At 39.0% G+C, this 21,234-nt stretch overlaps 1 protein-coding gene across 1 annotated transcript in view; it reads right to left on the reverse strand.

Annotated features, from left to right (window-relative positions):
• Positions 1 to 9,385: 9,385 nt before the first annotated feature.
• Positions 9,386 to 21,234, reverse strand: part of ror1 (receptor tyrosine kinase-like orphan receptor 1) — a 128,335-nt gene continuing 116,486 nt past the window's right edge. Inside the window, exons 5-12 of the mRNA XM_062424498.1 lie at positions 20,936 to 21,063; positions 19,215 to 19,532; positions 18,429 to 18,674; positions 17,823 to 18,037; positions 13,330 to 13,509; positions 11,987 to 12,214; positions 10,913 to 11,277; positions 9,386 to 10,215 (exon numbers count right to left, since the gene is read on the reverse strand). Coding sequence (XP_062280482.1) covers positions 9,522 to 10,215; positions 10,913 to 11,277; positions 11,987 to 12,214; positions 13,330 to 13,509; positions 17,823 to 18,037; positions 18,429 to 18,674; positions 19,215 to 19,532; positions 20,936 to 21,063 — 2,374 coding nt within the window. The 3' untranslated portion in view covers positions 9,386 to 9,521. The remainder of the gene's footprint in view (positions 10,216 to 10,912; positions 11,278 to 11,986; positions 12,215 to 13,329; positions 13,510 to 17,822; positions 18,038 to 18,428; positions 18,675 to 19,214; positions 19,533 to 20,935; positions 21,064 to 21,234) is intronic.

The raw sequence follows: 21,234 nt of genomic DNA on the forward strand, positions 1-21,234 counted from the left end.
CAGAACAATGTGTCGTAACTGATCAAATTCCTGCTTTATCTCTACAGTTGCAAAAATATTTCACAACTTTCAAATGGTTGAGTCATCCAGACACTGACACAGTTTCCAATTACAATTTTTTTGTGTTCAATAAATCACATTATCTCATCCTATGTTTGCAATTCCAACACCCTTTTTCATTTTCATGTTGAGCTGATGTGGCAAAGCGTTATCACAGCACCCTGGGCCTTTTTTGGGGGAGCGGGTGGTCATGTGATCTCAAACCTGTGAGGCATGAATAGAGAGAAGGAATGTGGATCCATCTTTCACTCTATTGTTCTCCTCTCGTCTTTCCGACTCTGTGGCCATATGAGTATCTGTCTGACAATGAAGAGGACTGTTAATGTTTAAAACAGCTGAATGCTTTTCGACCTGAACAATGAGTTTCAGCTGTCAAAGACAAAGCTAGCACAAGGCTGTACTTCAGCACTTCAGCAGATAGTGTTACTAACAGGAAATAAAGGGCTGAATATGTTGTGTGCAGCTTCATGGGATTTGATTTTAGCCATGTCTGACAGTTATATCACCTGTATGGTCCAGACTGAAATATCTCAACAACTATTCAATGGATTGCCATGATTTTTTGGACAAACATTCATGATCACCAGGGGATGAATTCTACTGACTTCAGTGATCTCCTATCTTTTCCAGAAGTACCACCAGCATGATTACAGTTTTGCTTTTGAGTGAAAATATTGGATGGATTTCCATGAAATCTGGTCAACAAATGTATGTCTCTGTCAGGAAGAATTGTACTCACTTTGATGAGCCTCTGACTTTTTATCCAGCACCACAACATCATTTTGATCTAGTGCCACAATTTTTAGTTGTCCATTTCTTTAGTTTGTTACTAAATTAATGCTTAAATGACATTCCCCTCAGCCTTATCTGTACTTTGTGTTTGCTACTAATTAGCAAATGTTAGCAAAAATGAAAAATTAGCATGATAGCATCATTGTGAGCATATTAGCCTGTGGCATTAGCATGAAACTGAAACAGCCACTGAGACTACAAATCCACCTGAAAACATTATGCTGACATGTATTATTGTTTCTAATCTTTAAAGTTAGGTTTAAGGTACACAAATGTGTATCAGGATGAGATTTTAAAAAAACAAACAGTCCTCTCAAGAAAAGCACAAAAGTTCTAAATGCCAGTCGCCCAACAACTAAATATAGTGAGAAAAAATGAAACTATGAGTGTACCCTAACCTTAACCCTGTGGTTATTGTAGCCATAAAAACAAAGGTCACCGAATTTTAAAAACAATGTAACTTTAACACACACCACATGTTTCTCTAACCTTAACAAAGTGATCATTTTAATCCAAACCATGATCTTTCCCTAAGCCTAACCAGACTTTAAAAATCCCCTCCAGACATGTTTTAGGTCATAGAGTATAAAAATCCTCTGCTTGGAATAATCTGTCTGACATGGGTTTTTTCCCACAAAAAATATTAAGTTACCATGTTAAAAAATCGAGTCTTCTCTTCATTAAAAATCCAGAATCTATGAATATGAAAATATGTCTCACTTCAAAAGTTTAACTGTTGGATACAATATATCTCCTACTTCACTGAAAACAACTGTGTTCATGGCCAATGTTCAATATTCATAAACTGAACATTCTCAGTTTATGTGACCTGAAGCTTCAAGTTGACACACCAGACTTGGGTAAGTTGTATATTGGCCCTTGATTGACTCCAAACTAGTCGTGATATCGCAAATGTGAAAACAGCCTTGTACTGTTAGCACTTTGCACAAACATCATTCTGCACAGTAAAGCTCAAACATCCAACTGTAAAACACATTTTGGACTGGAAATGGACTTTAACCAGAGCATTGTCACATCATAAAACATAATTAGTTTTTTAATAGTAATTTGTAACAGACAAATGATGTCGTCCTGTTGATTACTGCTGATAGGAGTACCAGATTAGGAAACACTCCTAAGTGTTTTTGCAGAGTGCACATGGTCAACTTGTTATTACATCAAAACAGTCCTGGCAGATATCATAAGTTACTAGTTGATGATTATCACAGACTTGTTTTTACAAATTGCCTTCAATAAAATACTTAATGTCATTATTTTGCAAATAAACCTCAAATAAACCAACTGTTTGAAGAAAAAAATAAATATGAATATGTATCTCTATAGAAATAATTAGCATGGAACAGGCTGATGTGTATGTGGTCTACATGACCTATCTCAACTCTGTCAAGGCCCCCGGGGAAATTAAAGCAGGCAGTGATAGTTCACTTGACAGCGTTCAAAGGCTTCACTTCACTTCTCCCCTTCAAGGTCAGCATGTGGCAGCATGGACAGCAGAGGTCAAGCGCCTGTCAGCTCCTCAACACAAACAGCTCATGTTCCCCAACAATCAGGGGCTTGTTGGAGGCTTCCAGTGCCGCCATGAAAGAGTGAGAGAGGACGATGAAACTGTACCCATCTCTTCCTCCTTTTCTTCCTGCCAATCGTCAAAGTGGAAACCTTCAATTGTCACTTTTGCTGATGCAAATCTCTTCTCTTGCAGATCATACTGATCAGAGATGGAAAGTAAAGTAAATAAATGTACTCAAGTGCTTTACTCAAGTACAATTTTGAGTTACTTGTAACTTAGCATTAGTATTTCCATTTTATCCTACATTATACTTCCACTACAATTCATTTAAAGACAACAATAGTTAGGCTACCAGTTGCTTTTCAAATGAAGACTTTACATAAAAAAGCATGGTTACATTATGAAATATTGTATTTTAATAGTATTTTTACACAATGGTATGGTATTTTTAGTGAGGTCACTCTGGCTTCATTAAGTGCACAATGAGGTGATGGTTAATGCGTTATGACTTGGATTTGTCTTTTTAAATCTACATTAACTATACAAAAAAGGATGGACAAAGAGTTAGAAAATGTTTTTTACACTTTAAGACAGATGAAATGTGGAAAAAGGAAGGTATTCTCATATTTTGTACATTTAATGTAGGTCAAATGTGAAAATAGAACAACAAGTGGCTGAAAGCTGAAAATGTCACTCCTGACATTAACATGGGGTTTAGATTCTCATGCCTTGGTTGAAAATATACCCTCCAGTCAGGGCTAGAAATAAGTTTTTATAATCAGTCTTATCACAGAAAAAAATTACATTTCCTAGTGCACAATGTCTTTAAATATCTTATTTTGTTTGACCAATTGTGCTAAACCCAAGTTTGATTTAAAAGCAGCATATTGTCACATTTCAGAACATGACACCAGAACATTAAACCTGCAAGATGATATTTTTCGCAATACTTCTGTGTCTGTAATTTCTGAACAACTTCCTAATAATTTACAGGTTTCTTGGGGGAAAGACTGTATGTAGTTTGGTTCTCATTATATGTTAATCAGAGACAGTGTTGGTCCGCTTCCAGTTAATCAATTCCAAGTAATCGCTACCATAACCTGCAGAGTCTTTCAGAGGCCAGTGCACAGCAAGCCGGTTAAACATGCAACAATGTGAAATTTGTCTACAGTTAAATTCATACAATTCAGCAAAAATATATAATAAAAAATTACAGACCATTAAAATGAAGTATTTTTATATAACTGACTTATCGATTATTGTTGTTTCTACTTCCGATAAATACATTTTGTAAAATACCCATGACAAAACTTTCACACATAATGATATTGACTTTAATATTCACGCTTGAAGCCTCTGAACATTTCTTTCCCTCTACTATCCTCTTGATCCTCCCAGTGAGCTCTGATGAAGCCAATTATCACAACTGGAAGCAATCAGGTTGAGTCTCTCTCTGCATTGCACCACTCCCCTCTGATTCACTATTTACATGTTGCCTCCATAAAGACTTCAAGGTAAAGCTGTTACACTCTCCACCCCCCACTCGCTCCCCCACTGACCCCTCTGCTTTATGCTGTACTTTACAGCCTCACATTATCCCTCTCAGCCATTCAGTGCACTTTACCTGTATCTCTCCCCTCCTTCCCTTTATTCATCCATCTCTCTCACTCTTAAAGCCAAATGTACGTTCATTCTCTTCTTCAGCCTCTTCTTTACTTTCAAAGCCCATAACAGCCCATTACACCCTGAACTCAAGAGGCTAAATGAGGCTCCTTTACCAGAGAGCGCCCCCAGGGCTTTTCTGTCATTGGTGGAGAGGGAGTGGTCGTCCCCAGTTACAGTCTGGTCGCGGGATGTAGCTCCTCTGGCTTTGACACACTCATCCCCACTACACCCATCATTCAGACTGCCAGACTGGTCTGTTTATGTCCATTTTAGTCTGTTTTTTTTTCCATTTCAGGAAGCAGAAAACATAAAACAGAAATGATTCACTTTTTTATTTAACCAAGGTGTTGATTTGTAGTCTGAAGATTGACTACAGTTCTGCTCCTCAACTGAAGCAGAATTGCCACCCTACTCATGCCACGTCACTGCTGCAAAGCAACAAGTTCATCCTTTCATTCTTACTTTTTTTGGTATTTATATCTGCCCCGAAGTGATTTTCGAGTCAAAAGATGTCTAGAATTGAGTACGGAGATTCATGCCTGACTGCGGCAGGACCACATGTCTGTGATGAAAAGGTCTTCAGTAAAGATCGATTCTCAGGCTTTTCCGAAAAGTTAAGCGAATAGCTAAAGTAAGATGTGAGATATGGCTGAAAGTTCCAGAAAAAGCTAATAAGTGAAAATGTAGTTTTGTTACTATTTTGGAGCTCAGTCAAATGTCTTCGGTTATATGACACTGTCGCTGTGATTAATCAATTAGTAGATTGGTGTGAGATATTGTAGATATTATAAATTGAGAGTTTAACAGCAATCAACAACTGTTTTGATAATTGATTAATCATATACCTCATTGATACCAATTTAAAAAAGCCAAACATTTTATGGATCTGTTTAGCAAATGTTATCTGAGAAATGTGACAATTTGCTCGTTTTATATAACTGGAAGTGTAATGTTTTTGGACAGTTGTGCAGACAAAACATGCAATTCAAAGACACACCTGCACTGTGAGAAATTTATATTTTTCACAATTTTTTAATACATTTCATGGTCTAAATAATTAAACTAATTTGATAGAATAGTCCATTTTAAAAAATCATGTTTTCCACCTCTGATATAGTCATTGAAATGCTGTTATAATAAAAGTTGTTTGCAACCAAATTGTCTAATAAAACATTCCGATTTTAGACCGGATTCTTAAATATGTTTTGAGCTGCAAATTTTGTTTATCCTACAAAACCTTTCAGCCAAGACAAAGGAGCAGCAGCAGCATACACAGAAACACAGTCCTGGATCTGAATGTCCATATTTCCTTCATGGATGTCAGTGACTCAGAGTCTGAATGGATTCTTACTTCTTGTGTTGTGTTTCTAGCTCTAGCCCAGTCTATCAGCTACAGATGCCTCATTTTTCTCTTCTCCTCCTCCCTCGCTCTCTTTGGCTGCACTTGCAAGCATAGCAAATGATTTTAGTTTTCGTCTTGGGAGAAATTATATCCCATAGTTTCAAAGTGTTGCGCCTCTGATGAGGAAGTCATGGGAGTTTACTGTGCTACTGCTGCTCACAGAGTACGTTCACAATGCAAACTGTTCCAGAATGGCAGCAGAAAATGTTTTCAAGTGTGTATCTCCACTAATAGCTCTGTCCCTTTTCTTCTTTTCCCCTGTGATTGCACATACAGATTCACACTTAAAACGAGGATTAAGGAATAAACGGCCTGAGGACAGATATGCTCTACTCAGAGTTTCATGTTTTTAAAGGATAAGTTTTTAAAAAAAAACAACAAAATTAGTAACCTACAAAACCTATAGTGAAGTACAACCAATGTAAATATCTTTGGTTTTCTTTGTCCAGAGTTCAAGATCTTCGTGTCTAAAATGTCTGCTTTAAGATATGTTTGTGTGGCGCTTACAGCATAGAAAACAATATAATAAAACTAAAAATCAACATCATCTCTTTCTAGAAACAGTGTCCCAGTGTAGGGATAATAAACTAGGAAGTAATTCTATTGGGCACATTTAATCAAAACTATTCCCATTTCCAAAGTACTACTAGTAGTTATTAATTAAGTTAAGTTAATTAAGTTACTAGTATTATTAATTTGGGTAAACTGTGCCTTTAAGGGATCAGGGTAAGGGCTTAGGCTTCTTTCCTGTATCTATACATACAGGTCTACCTGCTGATTGCATGACCATCCAATAATTTCTATATACTGTACATTCAGCATTACATCTTCTCTGGGCTTGTATAATCATTGTTTATACAAGCTCACGGGTTCATTTAAGCTGTTTTGGCTCATTCAATGTGCAAAATTTGAGTTGGAGCAGGAAATGAGAGAAAACAGACACTTGCACATGCAAGTGGTACAGGGGAAGACTATACTAGAGTCGTTTTTCCACCATTGGCCAAATTCTAGCAGGACTAATATTATTTCCAGCTGTTTTCCAGGTTATACCAGCTCTAATCACACAGCTAAAGGGCACCATCAGCTGGTTAACAGCAGTTACTGCATGATAGACAAAATTTAAGTAGGAATTTAAAAGGAAATGGTGCTTTGCTGGCACCCAGTGGATTCACATTGTTTTTACAATTCTGTTCAACAAACCCATTCCCTACAAATGAATGATCATATTACTGCAAGGTTAACCAAACAACATCATTTAATAAATGATTTTGCAATACAAAACATCTGTGCAAAAATGTTCAGACAAAATACAAAAGACAAGGCCTCTATTGGTCAGTATGTAAACCTTCTGTAATGGGCTATTGAAATTTGATTGAATGGTGTTAACAAAACGAATCTAGAATAAAATAAAACAAAAGGCACAATAATGTTTTTGTTTTTTTTGCCAAATACAAAAATACCTAGACTTGATTAAGATTCACAGTCTTGTGTATAAGTGGTTTTTGCACTGCTATATTTTAGTACACATAAATCCTTTACATGTTGGAGGTCACGTTTACATACTCAGATGCCTAGGTAGCTCAATCTTCAGAAGAAGAAGCTTCAGAAGAAAAAAGATAAGATAAAGAAATAAAAGGCAGCAACGACACAACAACTCAATGGGAAAATCAACTTTAAATGATTCAAATCACCTTAGACTGGATTGTCGAGGAATAAAACACGTCTAAATTTGGAAACAAGAGCTTCTCCCTTTATATTGCTGACTCGGAGCTGCTGCTATTTCCCTGCAAGGTTACCAACATGGACTGAACAGTTTCAAAACATATAAATTACTTCAGCAAATACATCAGGTTTAAGTGTAGATGAAGTAGTTATTGAACAGATTACAGTCTTGTCTATCTACATTCCTCAAACGTCTACTTGAAACTTTGCCATTAAACAATGAACAAACATTTCCATGCAGGCTATAAACCATCTTTACTGTACTTTATGCTCTGCACAGTCACAGAGAAATGCTATCAGGGTACCTAGAGTATGTGTCACACTGAATGTTTGCTAACAGATACAGCTGACTGATAGCATGATAGTCTGTACAAAACAGCAGAGTGCAACACATACAGTGAGGACCATTAAAACCAATGATTGTCTACTTCACAGATACTGGGGGAGAGTTCAGAGTTTTAACGAAACTAAGGTCACAAACAGTTTTATAGTTACTGCAGTTGTGATTTTTTATCAATAACAAAAGAAAACAAAAGTTTCACATTCAGTAATGCTTCTAATCAACTATCAGCAGAAATTAAAAGACGGCTGAGGCATCATGTGTGTGATTATTACAGCACTGAGAATGAATCATTTACACACGCACATACTGCTGCTGGACATTGGACATGATGAAATATAAATACACTTTTAGTGAGAGAGACTCCTTTCTTTTCTTATAAAACTTGCACATCTCCTCGTTTGGATCACCTAAGTTAGTGCAGTTGTATTAAGGTATAAGAAATGTCTGATTGAATCTTTTGGGTAAACGTATGTGTCAGCTCTGGATGATGGAAACAGAGAAACTAGTATCACACAGGGCAAGATGTTAAGAAAAATAGCTCCACAAACAAAGCAACATACCATAAATCTCTCTGCACACATTTATACAATTTCTCTCCAGATTTCCAAATGTATCCTGTTCACGTGAAACATTCTTCTCTTCAGGCAAGTTTAACGTGACATTTATAGCAATTTCCTTGGTAATGTACCGACTGAGCCCTTAAAAATTCCCCATGCATACAACATGATAAAACATTTGTAAAGGTGTGCCATTTACCACAAGTCTTCTCTGTCTTGTGTACTTAAATGTCTTTAATGTTCTATTTTGTACAATTCAATGCACAAACAAAGAGAGAAAAGGACAAAGACACAAGAATGTAAGCTCCGAAATCTAAAAGTTCCTTCAAAATTCCAAACACTGAAAATGCTCTCCTGTAAAAATCATTTCAAAACGTCACATCCCATCTACACTAAAAGAAAAAACAATGTTATTTTGTGACAGTTGAAATTTCAGCTTACATTACAGACAGTAAAACTGATGTGGTGAATGAAGCGTTTGCCCTGAGACCAATCCAGTTTAGCTGTGGAGGATATGAGCGCTGTGTGATTTCATTTGTATATCCGTAGGTGGTCCACTGCAGCCGGCTTTGAAAATACATGCCGTATCCACTTGGAGGGCAGAAGAGTGAGAGTAAAAGAGAGAGACATGATGGGTCTTTGTATCAGTGTACGAGAGCTAGGAACGAAGGGAAAAAAAAGTCTGATATAAAATGTAATATCCAATCATAAGAACTACCAGCTTTTCTGTTTCTCAGCTGAGGTTTGAGCATGATGAATGTCACAGAAGCGTCATTGAGGTTGAACAAAAAACATTCAGGTGTCATGGCCGAAAATGATGCACTTAAAAGCACTTGTAGCAAATCTGTTTCAGCTTCAATTCCAGCTGCGTTGATGGGGAGCTGTTATATAGTCGTTAGCTGCTACACAGCATGCAACCTAAAATACTGAAGTTCAGCTTCAGGGTCCAAAGAACAGGGTTTGTCACCTCTACACCTTGCATAAAACCTTGCACACTGTTGCTTTTGAGTTTTTTCGGTGTTGGTCTTCTCAAAAATCAAGGGTTTGTTCAATCTGCAGTTCCCATTCTTTATAAATGTAGTTTTTACTGTACACATGTACAGCACATTTTTGTCCACCGACAAACAAGTTTCCTTAATAAAATGTTCTCTTGAATATATATCTTTGTATTTCATTCATTCATTCAGGACCTATGTACCGTATTTACACAGAGGTTAAAATAATAACACAACATTTTCAAACCATGATAGTAAGTACACTTGCTTTAAACAATAAGGCATTACAAAGCTGTGTGTATACTTGTGTAGCTGCGGCAGTGTTTCTCACAAGCTTGTTTGTTGAGTATCAACATGACCAGAGTATAATTCTTAGACCAGTCCCTTGGTGAGAGGCTAAACTTCTCAAATGTGGGTCCCGAGCAAAAAAAAAAAGTGTGAGTATCCCTCTATTTATCTACAGATCTGCGGTGATGACTGAGTCGTTGTACATCAGTACGTCGGAATCAGCAGCAAGCAGCGCTGCTGTTTGTGATGCGTGGTCCAGCTGCTTCTGAGATAGTTGTCCATACATCTGAATTGGCCCTCCGCTCCCCGGCATGATGCAGTGAGACAGCAGCGGTGTGTTGGCATCATGGTTGGAGCCCGTGGTGGAGGGGACGCCGCTGACGTGACCCGTGCTGGTGGAGCCACTGGCGCTGCTGGGTGAGCGGCTTTTGGGAGGGGGCAGGTGGTGCTGGATTACTCTGGTAGGTGGGGCCGGGGGAGCGAAGTGAGCAGGAAAAGCTGCGTATCCTGGTGGGATGGGGTAGCCATTGACGGGGATAAAGCGTGGGTGGGTTTGCGACACAGTCATGGGTGCCCAGGCTTGAATCGGAGCCATCTGGCCTGATGTGGGAATAGCCTGGGCCGGGTAGAGGTATCCTGCAGCAGCGGCGGCAGCAGCGTAACGGGGGTTGCTCAGGTTGCTGACAGGGCTGGCACTGAGCGAGGTTGTCTGAGTGGTGGCGTTGCCTCCGCCACCAGACGGTGTGCTGGAGCTGGCGTGAGATGACAGCCCCTCCCAGGCTCGCAGGCGGCCGTGGATGTCTTTGAATCGGAGTCGCCGTGCAGGTCCCTCTTGCCAGCACTCAGTCATCATACCATAAAACCTGAGTGACAACAGAGTTAATTTGTTACCATTTATGGTTATTTATGTCACAATTATTTTTGAAGACATTATACTTTTAACAGCATAAGCACTGCTAATGACTCCAACTCACTATTTGCGTGGATGGTGTTAATGAATACTTAGTTAATCATGTGATGAATAGTGCTGAAACATTACTTTTTAAAATCAGTCAGTTGATTCAACAGGTTAACTGACTAATTTATTAATGTTAAGCTATTTATCAAGCAAAATGTGTACATTGTGGTCATGATTCTTTCTTGAGTAAACATTTCAGAAAAAATAAGCAAACAAGGGAGATTAAGTAAAATCATTTTGTGGAACATCATTTTTTTGCAAATGTGACTGAGAACTTTATTTTACTATATTCTTTGTTTAATTTTTTCCATCAGTAAGCTTTCAATCAACATTTAAAAACTGTTAGTGACTGAATTTTGTAACAATGTATGACATCTGAACAGCTGATTGATTCATGTGTTTTCATTTGCACATCTGTGAAGGTGCAAATGGAAACCTGCTAGCTATCATTAGTTTTTTCCTTTTTTGCATTGAGATGAAGAATAAGGTCTTCAGTGGTGATAAACAAAAAAAAAGTATGTGCTTTCAAACACAAGGTTAAGCTAAATAGAAGTTACACCATTTACAAGGTGTATGAGGTCTCAACATTAAACTAAACATACCTCGGTGGACAGTCCTCAGGGCAGGGCAGCAGCTGCCTTTTTCTCACCATCTCCATCACTTCCTGGTTGGAGAAGCCATAATATGGCTGCAGGCCATAGCTGAAAATCTCCCACAGCACCACTCCGAACGACCAGATGTCTGAGTCTGTGGTGAACTTTCCATAGGAGATGGCCTCAGGGGGCATCCAGCGGATGGGCAGCAGGGTTTTAGGCTGGAGGCAGTAGTAGTCTGAGGAATAGATCGCTCTGGAGAGGCCCAGATCAGAGATTTTGACGTGCAGCTGTTCACCGACTAGGATGTTCCGAGCTGCAAGGTCCTTATGGATGTAGAAGTGACTGGCCAAGTACTCCATCCCAGCAGCCACCTGGATTACATTAGTTAGAAAAAGTAATTTAAAGATTAATTTGATGTGACAAAGGAAACAGTAGGAGGAGAGATGAGTTAACCACATTTCAATTTTAAGGTTGAAGCAAATGTGTGCTGTTGTTGACCAAGCAAGCACAAGACCCTCCACTCATCAGCATTTCCAAATAGTTAATACAAAAACATTTAATATATGACAATCCCAGTGACTGCAGCTTAAACAGGTAAGAAACTGGCAGCATGGGGAGTCTCCTGGATAATTCAACAATAGTAAAAGTTTGTTTCATCAGTGGTTGTAAATTTTTCTGAGAAGTCTTGTTTTTCCATCAGTTTGGTACGGGCAATTGCTCTAAATGCTAAGGTACCCATTTATCGGGGCTGTAGCACAATAGAGGCAAAAAATACATCGTTGATGCAATAAAGAACAATGTAGTTACTTATTTCATCTCACAACTGTCATCTGTTTTGCCAGATTTCTACAGAGTTTAAACTTCAGCTTATGATTGCTGATAGCAGCACAAACAGCATAGTTTTAAAAGTTCAATCCAGAGAGTTTAATGCCCATTCATGCTCTGGAAGTGGACTGTTATGTAATGAAAGCTGGATATCCAAAAATGTATACTATTGATAGGATTTAGATGCAACTATGTTGGGGATGGTTGACATACCCCTGGATGACATTTAAAGGCTAAACTGCTTTCTGATCTCACCTGTATGGACATATGCAGGAAGTCTCCATGATCCAAGCTGGATTTAACTGTGCCATCTTCGTCACTGCTGCAGCCAACATCAGAGTGTGGCGAACGCATGATGAGGAATTCGTGGAGGTCGCCTTGAGGGAGAAACTCAAACAGCATACAGACAGGCTGCTCCTGGGTCACCACACCCAGCAGGCACACCACGTTGGGGTGTTGTAGCTCTGTCAGCACTGCGGCCTCCTGTATTAGGAACCAAAACGGATGGGTGAATGTTGAGCAAGAAGAAAGGCAGCTGCTTTGTTTAGATAAGAAATTTGGGGGAGTTAAAAAAAAAGATGCTTGCTATATCATATTTATCACTTTAAATGCGGGCAGTTCACATCTAAGTCAAATGGAAAGTGATGATTATATTTGAACCCTTCTAAATTTATCTGAACAGGGCCGCCAAAAGTCACAGTTTATTTTTGGAGCTATTTCAAGCGAACATCCATCAGCTGTTCTGTGATTTTTTGACATACATTCTCCCAACACCCACCACATTTACTTTCTGTGGAAATATAACTAGACACGCTGTACATCTTGTGGGAAGAGAGATCTTTCCACCGTGAAAGAAGCGTCTTGCAGTTTATAACAACATTTAACGTGTTTTAGTACCAAATTTCATGTCTCCAATCTGCACAAAATGCCAGTTGGAAGCATGTATTTCCAAATTATTGGCTGTTTAGCCTTAGAGCTGTGACAGGTTGTTATTTTCTTCTTTTTGAGATAACACTTGCCTATTATCCCTTAGAGTGTATCTACTCCTTATGTCGAGTGAATCATCTACTGCAGGCATACGGCTCACGGGCCAGAACCAACCCACCAAGGGGTCCAATCCAGTCCACTGGATAACTTAGCGAAGTATAAAAAATGCAGAAAAGTAATTCCATTTTTTCAATGAAATGCACAGCTGTTTTTGCCTATTTTCACTGACCATTCACAGTCAAGACTTCTGATCTGGAACTGATCTTTGAACATCTAACTTCAGATAATTGACTTGCAATGTGATTCAGATTTGAAGGACAAATTTGCCTCGGTGGGCTTGGACACATTTTTTATCCAAATCTTTTACCAAGGTAGCCAGGATCAGTTGTTGTGTTGTGTAGTTCTGCAATGGTTTTACTGGTTTTACTGGTCTAGCCCACTTGAGATCAAATTGGGCTGTATGTAGCCCTTGAACTAAAATGAGTTTGAAAACCCTGATCTACTGGCTCACCAATCAGGGATATGTTTACAAGGCTTTGAGTATTTCTTTAAATGCAACGAAATTAGAGGAAGTACACATAAAGCTTTGTGGGCAGGGATCCATTCTGTACCTGCTGTAATTCCCCCCACTGCTGCGTGTTGGAGATATCTTTCATTGTCTTTATGGCCACCAGCTGTGCCTGGTCCATGCCTGGCAGATACAGGTGCCCCTTGTAGATCTTCCCTAAAGTGCACTCTCCAAGCTCCTCCATGAAACGCACAGCCGACAGGGGAAGCTCTTTAGCCTTACTCTGCAGAGAGAGAAAAAGAGAAGAGAGAAGGATTAGATCATTATTTTCTTTGTTAGGCCAGTTCATTTTCCTCATCATTATCCTTGTATGGAAAAGGTAAACTATTGACATTAAGGTTACATAAGTGCCTCTAACTCGATACAGGCAAACTGCCTAATACAACACCCAATATGTGTCTGACTTTGTGTGAGCATGGCAATGCATATAAGATAAATACAACTGCAGCCTGGAGTGTTGATAATTGCCATAATCAGATTCAATCCATTACATCAGCTCCTAATGACTCTCATTAAGCCAAGTGGGGAAAATCTTGAAATCTGGCAACACATTTACAGCTTAAAAATGTCATCTAGCTGACAGACAATCTTCATTTAGGAAGACTAAGCAATTAGTTCTTTTGCCAGTAAGACTGTAGAATCAGAGAGGCTGCTGAAATAACAACAAAAGCTGTAGTGAGGGATGACACTGCTGGGTTTGTTTCTGCAGCTAAATCCAGCTGGATTGAGATCAATTGTGGGGTTTTAACAGGTTCACAGACTTTTCACACTTCACTTGGACTTAATCAAATGTAGTTCTTACTTTGAAATGATGAGAGGGGGAAAAAAAAGGAGAGACACAAAAGGATTTCAAGATAATCAAATGTTAGGGGACAGTGACTCAAAAGAGCTGTGGTACAAATTCTCAAAAGTTAGTGCAATTAGAAAGAGTGCTGGACAGAAGTTACATTTTTAAAAAAAAAATTCAAGTAAGAAATGTCTGGAAGTAGACAGGTACATATGGAATACCACAAACAACAAGTAGTGAAATAATTAACAAAGTGCTAAAAGATTAAAAGGGTTCGTGTGTTGAGGTGTCACAAACGAAAAGAGCCTGAATTGTTGTGATTACACATTAATCCACAGCCAGAACAACAAATGCACTCTCCTCCTGTTTGAGTGTTGTTTGCTAAAACTAGAGTGTTCAGCTGTTTTAGTAAAATCATTTCCTCATTTATAAATGAAATATTATATTGTATTTGTGATCTATTTTTACAGATTGAGGCGAATGACTGGACATGGAGATGAGTACGACAACTAGGGAAGTTGTGGGGTATAAAGTTATGGATCATTGGATTTGTAAAAAATGGGAAAATTGTAGAATAATCCCAGACGTATCCTGGACCAAAGAGAGGTTTTTTGTGTCATTCTTTAAGGGTTGAGCCATCTCTAACAACTCCTCAAAACCACAGTATTAATTGTTCACAGTGTAGTTCTGTATACAAACAAAAGTTCTGTTTACATTCACTGTTCCTCTCCAAAACTCATTGTGTATCCAATCCAATACAAATGTGTTTACTCAGTTTCCTTCCTCATAAAACATTTGCAAAACTGATTTTTTAAAGTATTTGAAATCCTGCATCATTTACATAGTTGTTTACTGGCTGGCAGTCTTCTTCTTCTCTTGGCACATTAGAGTCAACTACAGATCAGTGAAATAGTATGAAATGATTGGTAAGATCGTGTATCGCATCACCGACGAGCGTGCACAATGCAAATCTGTTTATCAGCGCTACTAGAGGTAAAAAAGAGGTCATATGCTCATCTAGAAGATGAATAATCAGGGAATTAGTGTGACTGTGTGTAAATAAGTGTATGGATGAGGTTGTTTATCCTTTATGACTTCAGCTAAATGCTATCTATCTAAGAGTTGTCCAAGTGATCACTGAAGGAGAAGGGATTGTGTGTGTGTATGTGTGTGTGTATGTGTGTGTGTGTGTGTGTGTGTGTGTGTATGTGCATAAGAGAGAGCTACAGTAGATGTGTGTGTGTGTGTGTGTGTGTGTGTGTGTGTGTGTGTGTGTGTGTGTGTGTGTGTGTGTGTGTGTGTGTGTGTGTGTGTGTAGCTGTACTTGGGAGAAGATAAAAGGTGAGGAGAGGTTGGCAGAGATTTTCAGATTCCAGGAACTCTGAGATGAATAATGAAATTCCTCGGCGAGCAGGAGAGACACACAGGCCTGTGTGAGCTCTGAGGGGGGTGGTGTGTGTGTATGAGTGTGTGTGAAGGGAGTGTGGGGGCCTGCTGATGTTATGAGAGACACAGATGTTTTCAGTTATGGGTTTGTTTCACCCCTTCGTTCCTCCCCACACCCAAACCCTCAGATCCTCCTCACACCACTGCAGGTTGTGTGTGTGTGTGTTTATGTGTGTCTAAATGGATTGTCACAGGGAATGGCCTCTGGGTGACCCTGTAGCAAAGCCTGCTGGGTAGCAGTCTAAGCAAGACAAAGTTGAAGATACGGGAACAAAAAAAGGGGGAAAGATATGATAATTTGACATTTTACCACGTATCAAAAAAGGTAGGAATCACACACTAGTATTGTAAATTCCAGTATTTAGATATACATACTGGAAAACAGGTGAGAAAATGCACCCCGGTAAAAGATGTTTCTGCTTAAAATGGATCATAATGTGGTCTGTTATGTGTTAACCAAATTTAGAAACCCCTTTTGTCCATAAGAGCATTTAAAATCCTCTGTATAATTCCATGACTGCATGCTTGTCACTTTCTCTTTGATCTCCTGTAAACCTGACTCTTTGCAGATACAAAGTCATCTAAACACAGCGAGGAGAGACTCCCTCTTTAGGTCAGAGAAACATTTGTTCCATTCCAAAAAAACAAAATAAACCAAAGATATTAATGGTTTCTGACGCTTCTGTGACATTTTGCGGTTCCGTCTACAGCTGTTGATGGTAATATTATACACATTACCTTGAGCAACAAGCTCTGGTTTGCAACAGGCAGACACATTGTCTAGATAAGCCCCCACACCCACCACCACCCCAAAAATTATGTGGAAAAAGATAAACAGACATGATATGACTGAGTGTGCAACCTTAAAAGAAATATGATCCTAATGTGAGCTATGTATTGGCTGGCAGAGCAGTGGCTTGATGATCTACATTACAAAGACATTCTGTAAAAGAGGGGAGGGGGGAAGAGAGAGGGGAAGATGAAAAAGACTTCTAGAAGTAAAGGGATGGAGGGAGAGACAGGGGAAGAGCAACAAAGAAAGATGGATTAAGTGAGAGCAGGAAGGAGAGGAAGAGTGTGAAGGAGCAATGTGCAAGAAGACAAGAGACGGTGGGAGAGAAATAAACAGAGGGGAAAAGTGCTGCAGTTGAACATTCCTGGACCTGCTGGGCTCTGATGATAGAGATCTGAAGCTTTGCCTGAGACAGGTCATGTCCACCCACCCACCCACCTACACACACACACCAGTAACCACAGCATGCTGTGAGGTATCCCAGTTGACACATGGGGTGCTGTGCCAGTGTTTTGACTCCTTCTGCAGTCTGCTCTTATGACTTCAAAAAAGACAAACACAGCAAAGGAGTTCTCATTTAGATTCAGCACAGAAGAGTCCAAAATGCTGTGTGAGTATATATTTATGCGTGTGTGTTTAGCATCTTGAGTTTGCACGTCTGATATATTCTGAGAGAAAGTGGCAGACAAAGATGGTGGTGACATGATACTGTGAGATATCTTCCTGAAGCTAAGTTTGCTTTCACACATGTAGTTTGTACCAAAAAATGTTGACATTAGAAAACATTACTGCTTTCTAGTTTTAACCTTGTTAATGTTCACGTTCATGTTTTACAAGCAAACCAAGTGCAGTAAACAGAAACTCATATGGGTGGACAAAGTAACTCATTGACTGGACAGTTTTGGGTGTTGTGAAGATTTGCTGCTTTTATTTGTTGTATGTGACAGTAAACTAAATATCTTTAGGTTTTAGACTGTTGGTCAAGCAAAACAAGTCACCTCAGGCTTCAGGAAATGGTGATGGGTGTGTGTCATTGTTTTCTGACACTTTATAGTTGATATTAACGCAGTATTGTATGTAATTCAAGTCTCTATTACAAAGTTTGTTAACCAGAGAGCACTGAAAATGTCCTGCTCAGTGCATACCTTGATCACAGTTATTTAGTAAAAAAAATTAAAGGTATAATCCACAAAACTGTTTTGTGTTCATGTAAAAACAACAACATTGGTTATATATTTAGCAGATGTTTTAAACTCTCAAATTTCATATCAAAAATGTATATGAAAAACTAATAATAGATGGCTATAGTTTATACTCCCAAAATAGATATGATATACTCAGCCTGTTTTTATGAGCTGCAGCATGACAAGCAAAAAATCTGTAAATGTGCATCTGGTTAATATTTGTTTGTTTAAGAAAAGTCAAATAGGGAAGCACGCTCTTTCCCAGCATCTTTCTACCTCACACTTAAACACACACACACACACACACACACACACACAAACCGTACCTTTGGCTTGTATGCAGTTGTGAGCATGGACATCTCAACATTTTGTCCACGGACTGGTTTGGGTTGGCGGGGTGCAGGAGGCCTGGGGGACTTCTGGTTGTTGCGGCACACGCAAATAAAGAAGAAGAGCAAGGCAATGGCTAACGGGATCGCCACACTGGGAACCAGGATGTACAAGATCTCCATGTTGCCGCCGCCAGACTTTTCCTTATGGTCTAAGGTGATAGATGGAAAAAGGAGAATAATATCAGATGTATAGATTATTGTACATGAAAATGAGATAAACGTATACAGATATAGGTTTGCCATACTTTCGCATTTTGGTGACAATAATAAAATTGTCATGATTAACAATTATACAATACATTAGCAGTTTCCTACACATTTTATTTGTGTAATTTGCAGTTAAATACCATTAAATTATACTTTGGAGATTTAAAAAAAATCTGATGGAGGTCATCATGACTCCATATGTTAAAGTGAATGTTTCATTTTATTAAGACATGCCTTATTGAACTTTTGGCCAGCCAACAAACTATTTGCACGTGTCACAAAGACAACATCACAAAGTACGAACGAGTACAGGCACATGTTCAAATCTCTCACCACAGATAGGTATGTCGCAGAGCTCCATGCGGACCCCCTCATCCAGCGTGAAGCACCAGGGGGCCTCATGTTTGTTCCCGGGGTTGCGGCAGTACGAGTGTCCCCCGTTCAGCTCTGGGTAGCGGACGGCCAGGTAGGTGTGGCTGTGAGGGTACTGGGAGTTCCACGGCTGACATTGACGCCCCGATTTGGTCATACTGATGGTCCCACGGTAGTCTGTCCCGCTGTTGTTGTAACACTTGTGATCTGTGGGAGAGCAAGGTGAGAGTGTGCAGTAGGTGTTTGAGTATGTGTGAATTAGTTTTCTTAAATCGTGTTTTACCTACAAAATATGTTTCAGTGCCATGAAATATTCTACAAAGCATACCACACAGCTTTAGATTTCCATCTTATCTTATAGGAATATCAAATCCAGACATACTCGGCTAACCATAGAAGTTATGAGTGCAATCAAAAATTGGCAACAGATTTTTCAGTGTTTATGCAACCAAAGCTCAGAGCATCCTATCTTCAGACTCTTTTGTTTAATTTAACTTTTGGACATTCATGTATGCATACAGTGTGTCTTTAACTATGTAACTTCTATCACTGTAAATGTACGTTTAAATTAAAATAACTTTTGTATGATGTTGTGCTACAAAAAAATGCAGTCAAATTCCTTCTATGTTTAAATCTATATGGCCAAAAAAGTTGAATATGTTTCCGATACTGGGGCATCTTTTGATTTGCCAGCAAGGAAAAATTTCAAAACCAATAAAATACAATTGGTGGGAAAACATGTCTTACTCTTGTTAATGGGCTCAGCCATGGGGATGCCGATCCTCAGACAGTTGGCAGCCTCTGGGCTGTCAAAGGCAGCCAGGTCTTCACAGTTTGGCAGCTTTAATCTCTTCAGTATAAGGGGGTTTGAGCGGGCGATGATATACTCTGTCTTGCACAAGTCGTTTTCCAGGATCTCACACTCATCCTTACACAGGTCCCGAGGTTTGTCAGTTCCTGAACTGCGGTCACAAGTCGGGAAAGCGAAGTGGCAGAGGGAAGGGATGGCAAACTGGGAGCAACGATCGGATAAGTGGTTGGAAGTCCCAATCATGGTGAAGGCGGCTTGGAACAGTTGAAGCATAGTTAGAGTTAGGATACAAAAAGTTCTTGTGGATTTATCCTAATATATTAATCTCATCCATTTTTTAGAAGTCTAAAAAGCAATGTTGTGCTCACATTGCTTCCATATTTAGCTTAACATAACAGATTGAAAGATAACAAATAAACATTGTGCTCTCTGAACATTTACACACATGGAGGATCAAAGAGGATGACTGACAATAAAAACCTGCAGCTTTAAATGTATGATTGTATGATTCATAGTCATACGGGACGGTTATTGCAAACATATGCTTCTCTGTGGCTGTGATTATCAGTAAAGCAGCTCTGTAGGGGATGGAGGAAAGGCAGGCGATTAAAAAGTGAATAAGTAAAGTTGGCAATTTTCCAAATCCAAAGCACATGTTGCTTGAATAAAATGATATTCAAGATCAGTAAAGGTGACATTAAATTTAAGAAAGCAAATGGCTACTGAATGTGCATGTTCTAGCTTTTTAATGCATGATTTACAGTCCTACTGTAGGCTTATTACTACTCTGCAGCATCATAAATCTTAATTATCACTCGTCCTTGATGTTTCAGATTAGAGGCTGGGTTCATGGCCCTTTTGTCCCTGAACCGTTCACAGCTGACAGCTGTGCGGATGTAATCAATAACATACACATTAAACGGACCTCTCATATATGCATGCAAACATGCATAACAAAACATGGAAGCAGAGACGCAGACATGTATAAGAGACTGAAACAGTATGTGTGCCATGTGTGCGTTATACAGTGTGGTAACTTAGCTGAACTTTCTTTGAACTACTTGAGTGATGTCCTGTTTACTTTCCTCTAGATATTAATAAAGTTTCTAAACAGTCCTCATTTGCAAAAGATTTTGATTGATTCAGTGTATTCAGACAGTCAGGTTTACGAAGATGCTTTATTGGCCTGTTAACAGGTTATGAAGACAAACGTGAAGACAAGGTTTTTTTTAAAATCAAGACAGAACTGCTGAATGTTGGTTGAACTAGTGAACTTCAGCTTTTCCAGAGATGGAAAGATGAGTTTGACCTTAAAACTGAGGCAAGGCTTTGCTGATCAGGCATTGATGCATATATTATAATTATGAATAAAAGTATAAATCTGAAATTAATATGCCAAAGTTTGTCTGAATCGTCACCAAACGCGCATTAGACATTTGTACATAATATGAAACTTCAGAAAAAATTACATATATATAGAATCTAAAATAGTTTAAAATACAACTATGCTGCAAAATAATATAAAAACATTATGAATGAAAGCCATCCACACTACATGTATAAGTACATTTGAACTATTTATGCTGAAATGTAAGCATAAAACAAATCTGATATTGCAGAAAACAAAACATACTAAAATGGATTGCCTGTTTCTCACCTGTGATCTGGGTCTCGATTTCTCCCTGCATCTGCAACGAGTCGACGAAGATGCTGCGATTACCGATGAAGCGGGCACAGGCAATACCTCTGTACGGTTGGCAGAATCCCTCTTCATCAAAATCGTCCCTGAGTCATACAGAGAGACAGAGGACAGGTTGGAAAATGTAAAGTTTGTTCTCAGGCAACATTTGTACAGCTGGAAGAGCGAGAAAACTTCTGCAGATGGAGATACAGACGCTGCAATGCAAAGAAACGCCACTAGAGGTCAGGCTATATTTGAATATGACACAAAACCAA

The sequence above is a fragment of the Scomber scombrus genome, chromosome 8 (assembly GCF_963691925.1).
Source record: "Scomber scombrus chromosome 8, fScoSco1.1, whole genome shotgun sequence".
NCBI lineage: Eukaryota > Metazoa > Chordata > Actinopteri > Scombriformes > Scombridae > Scomber > Scomber scombrus.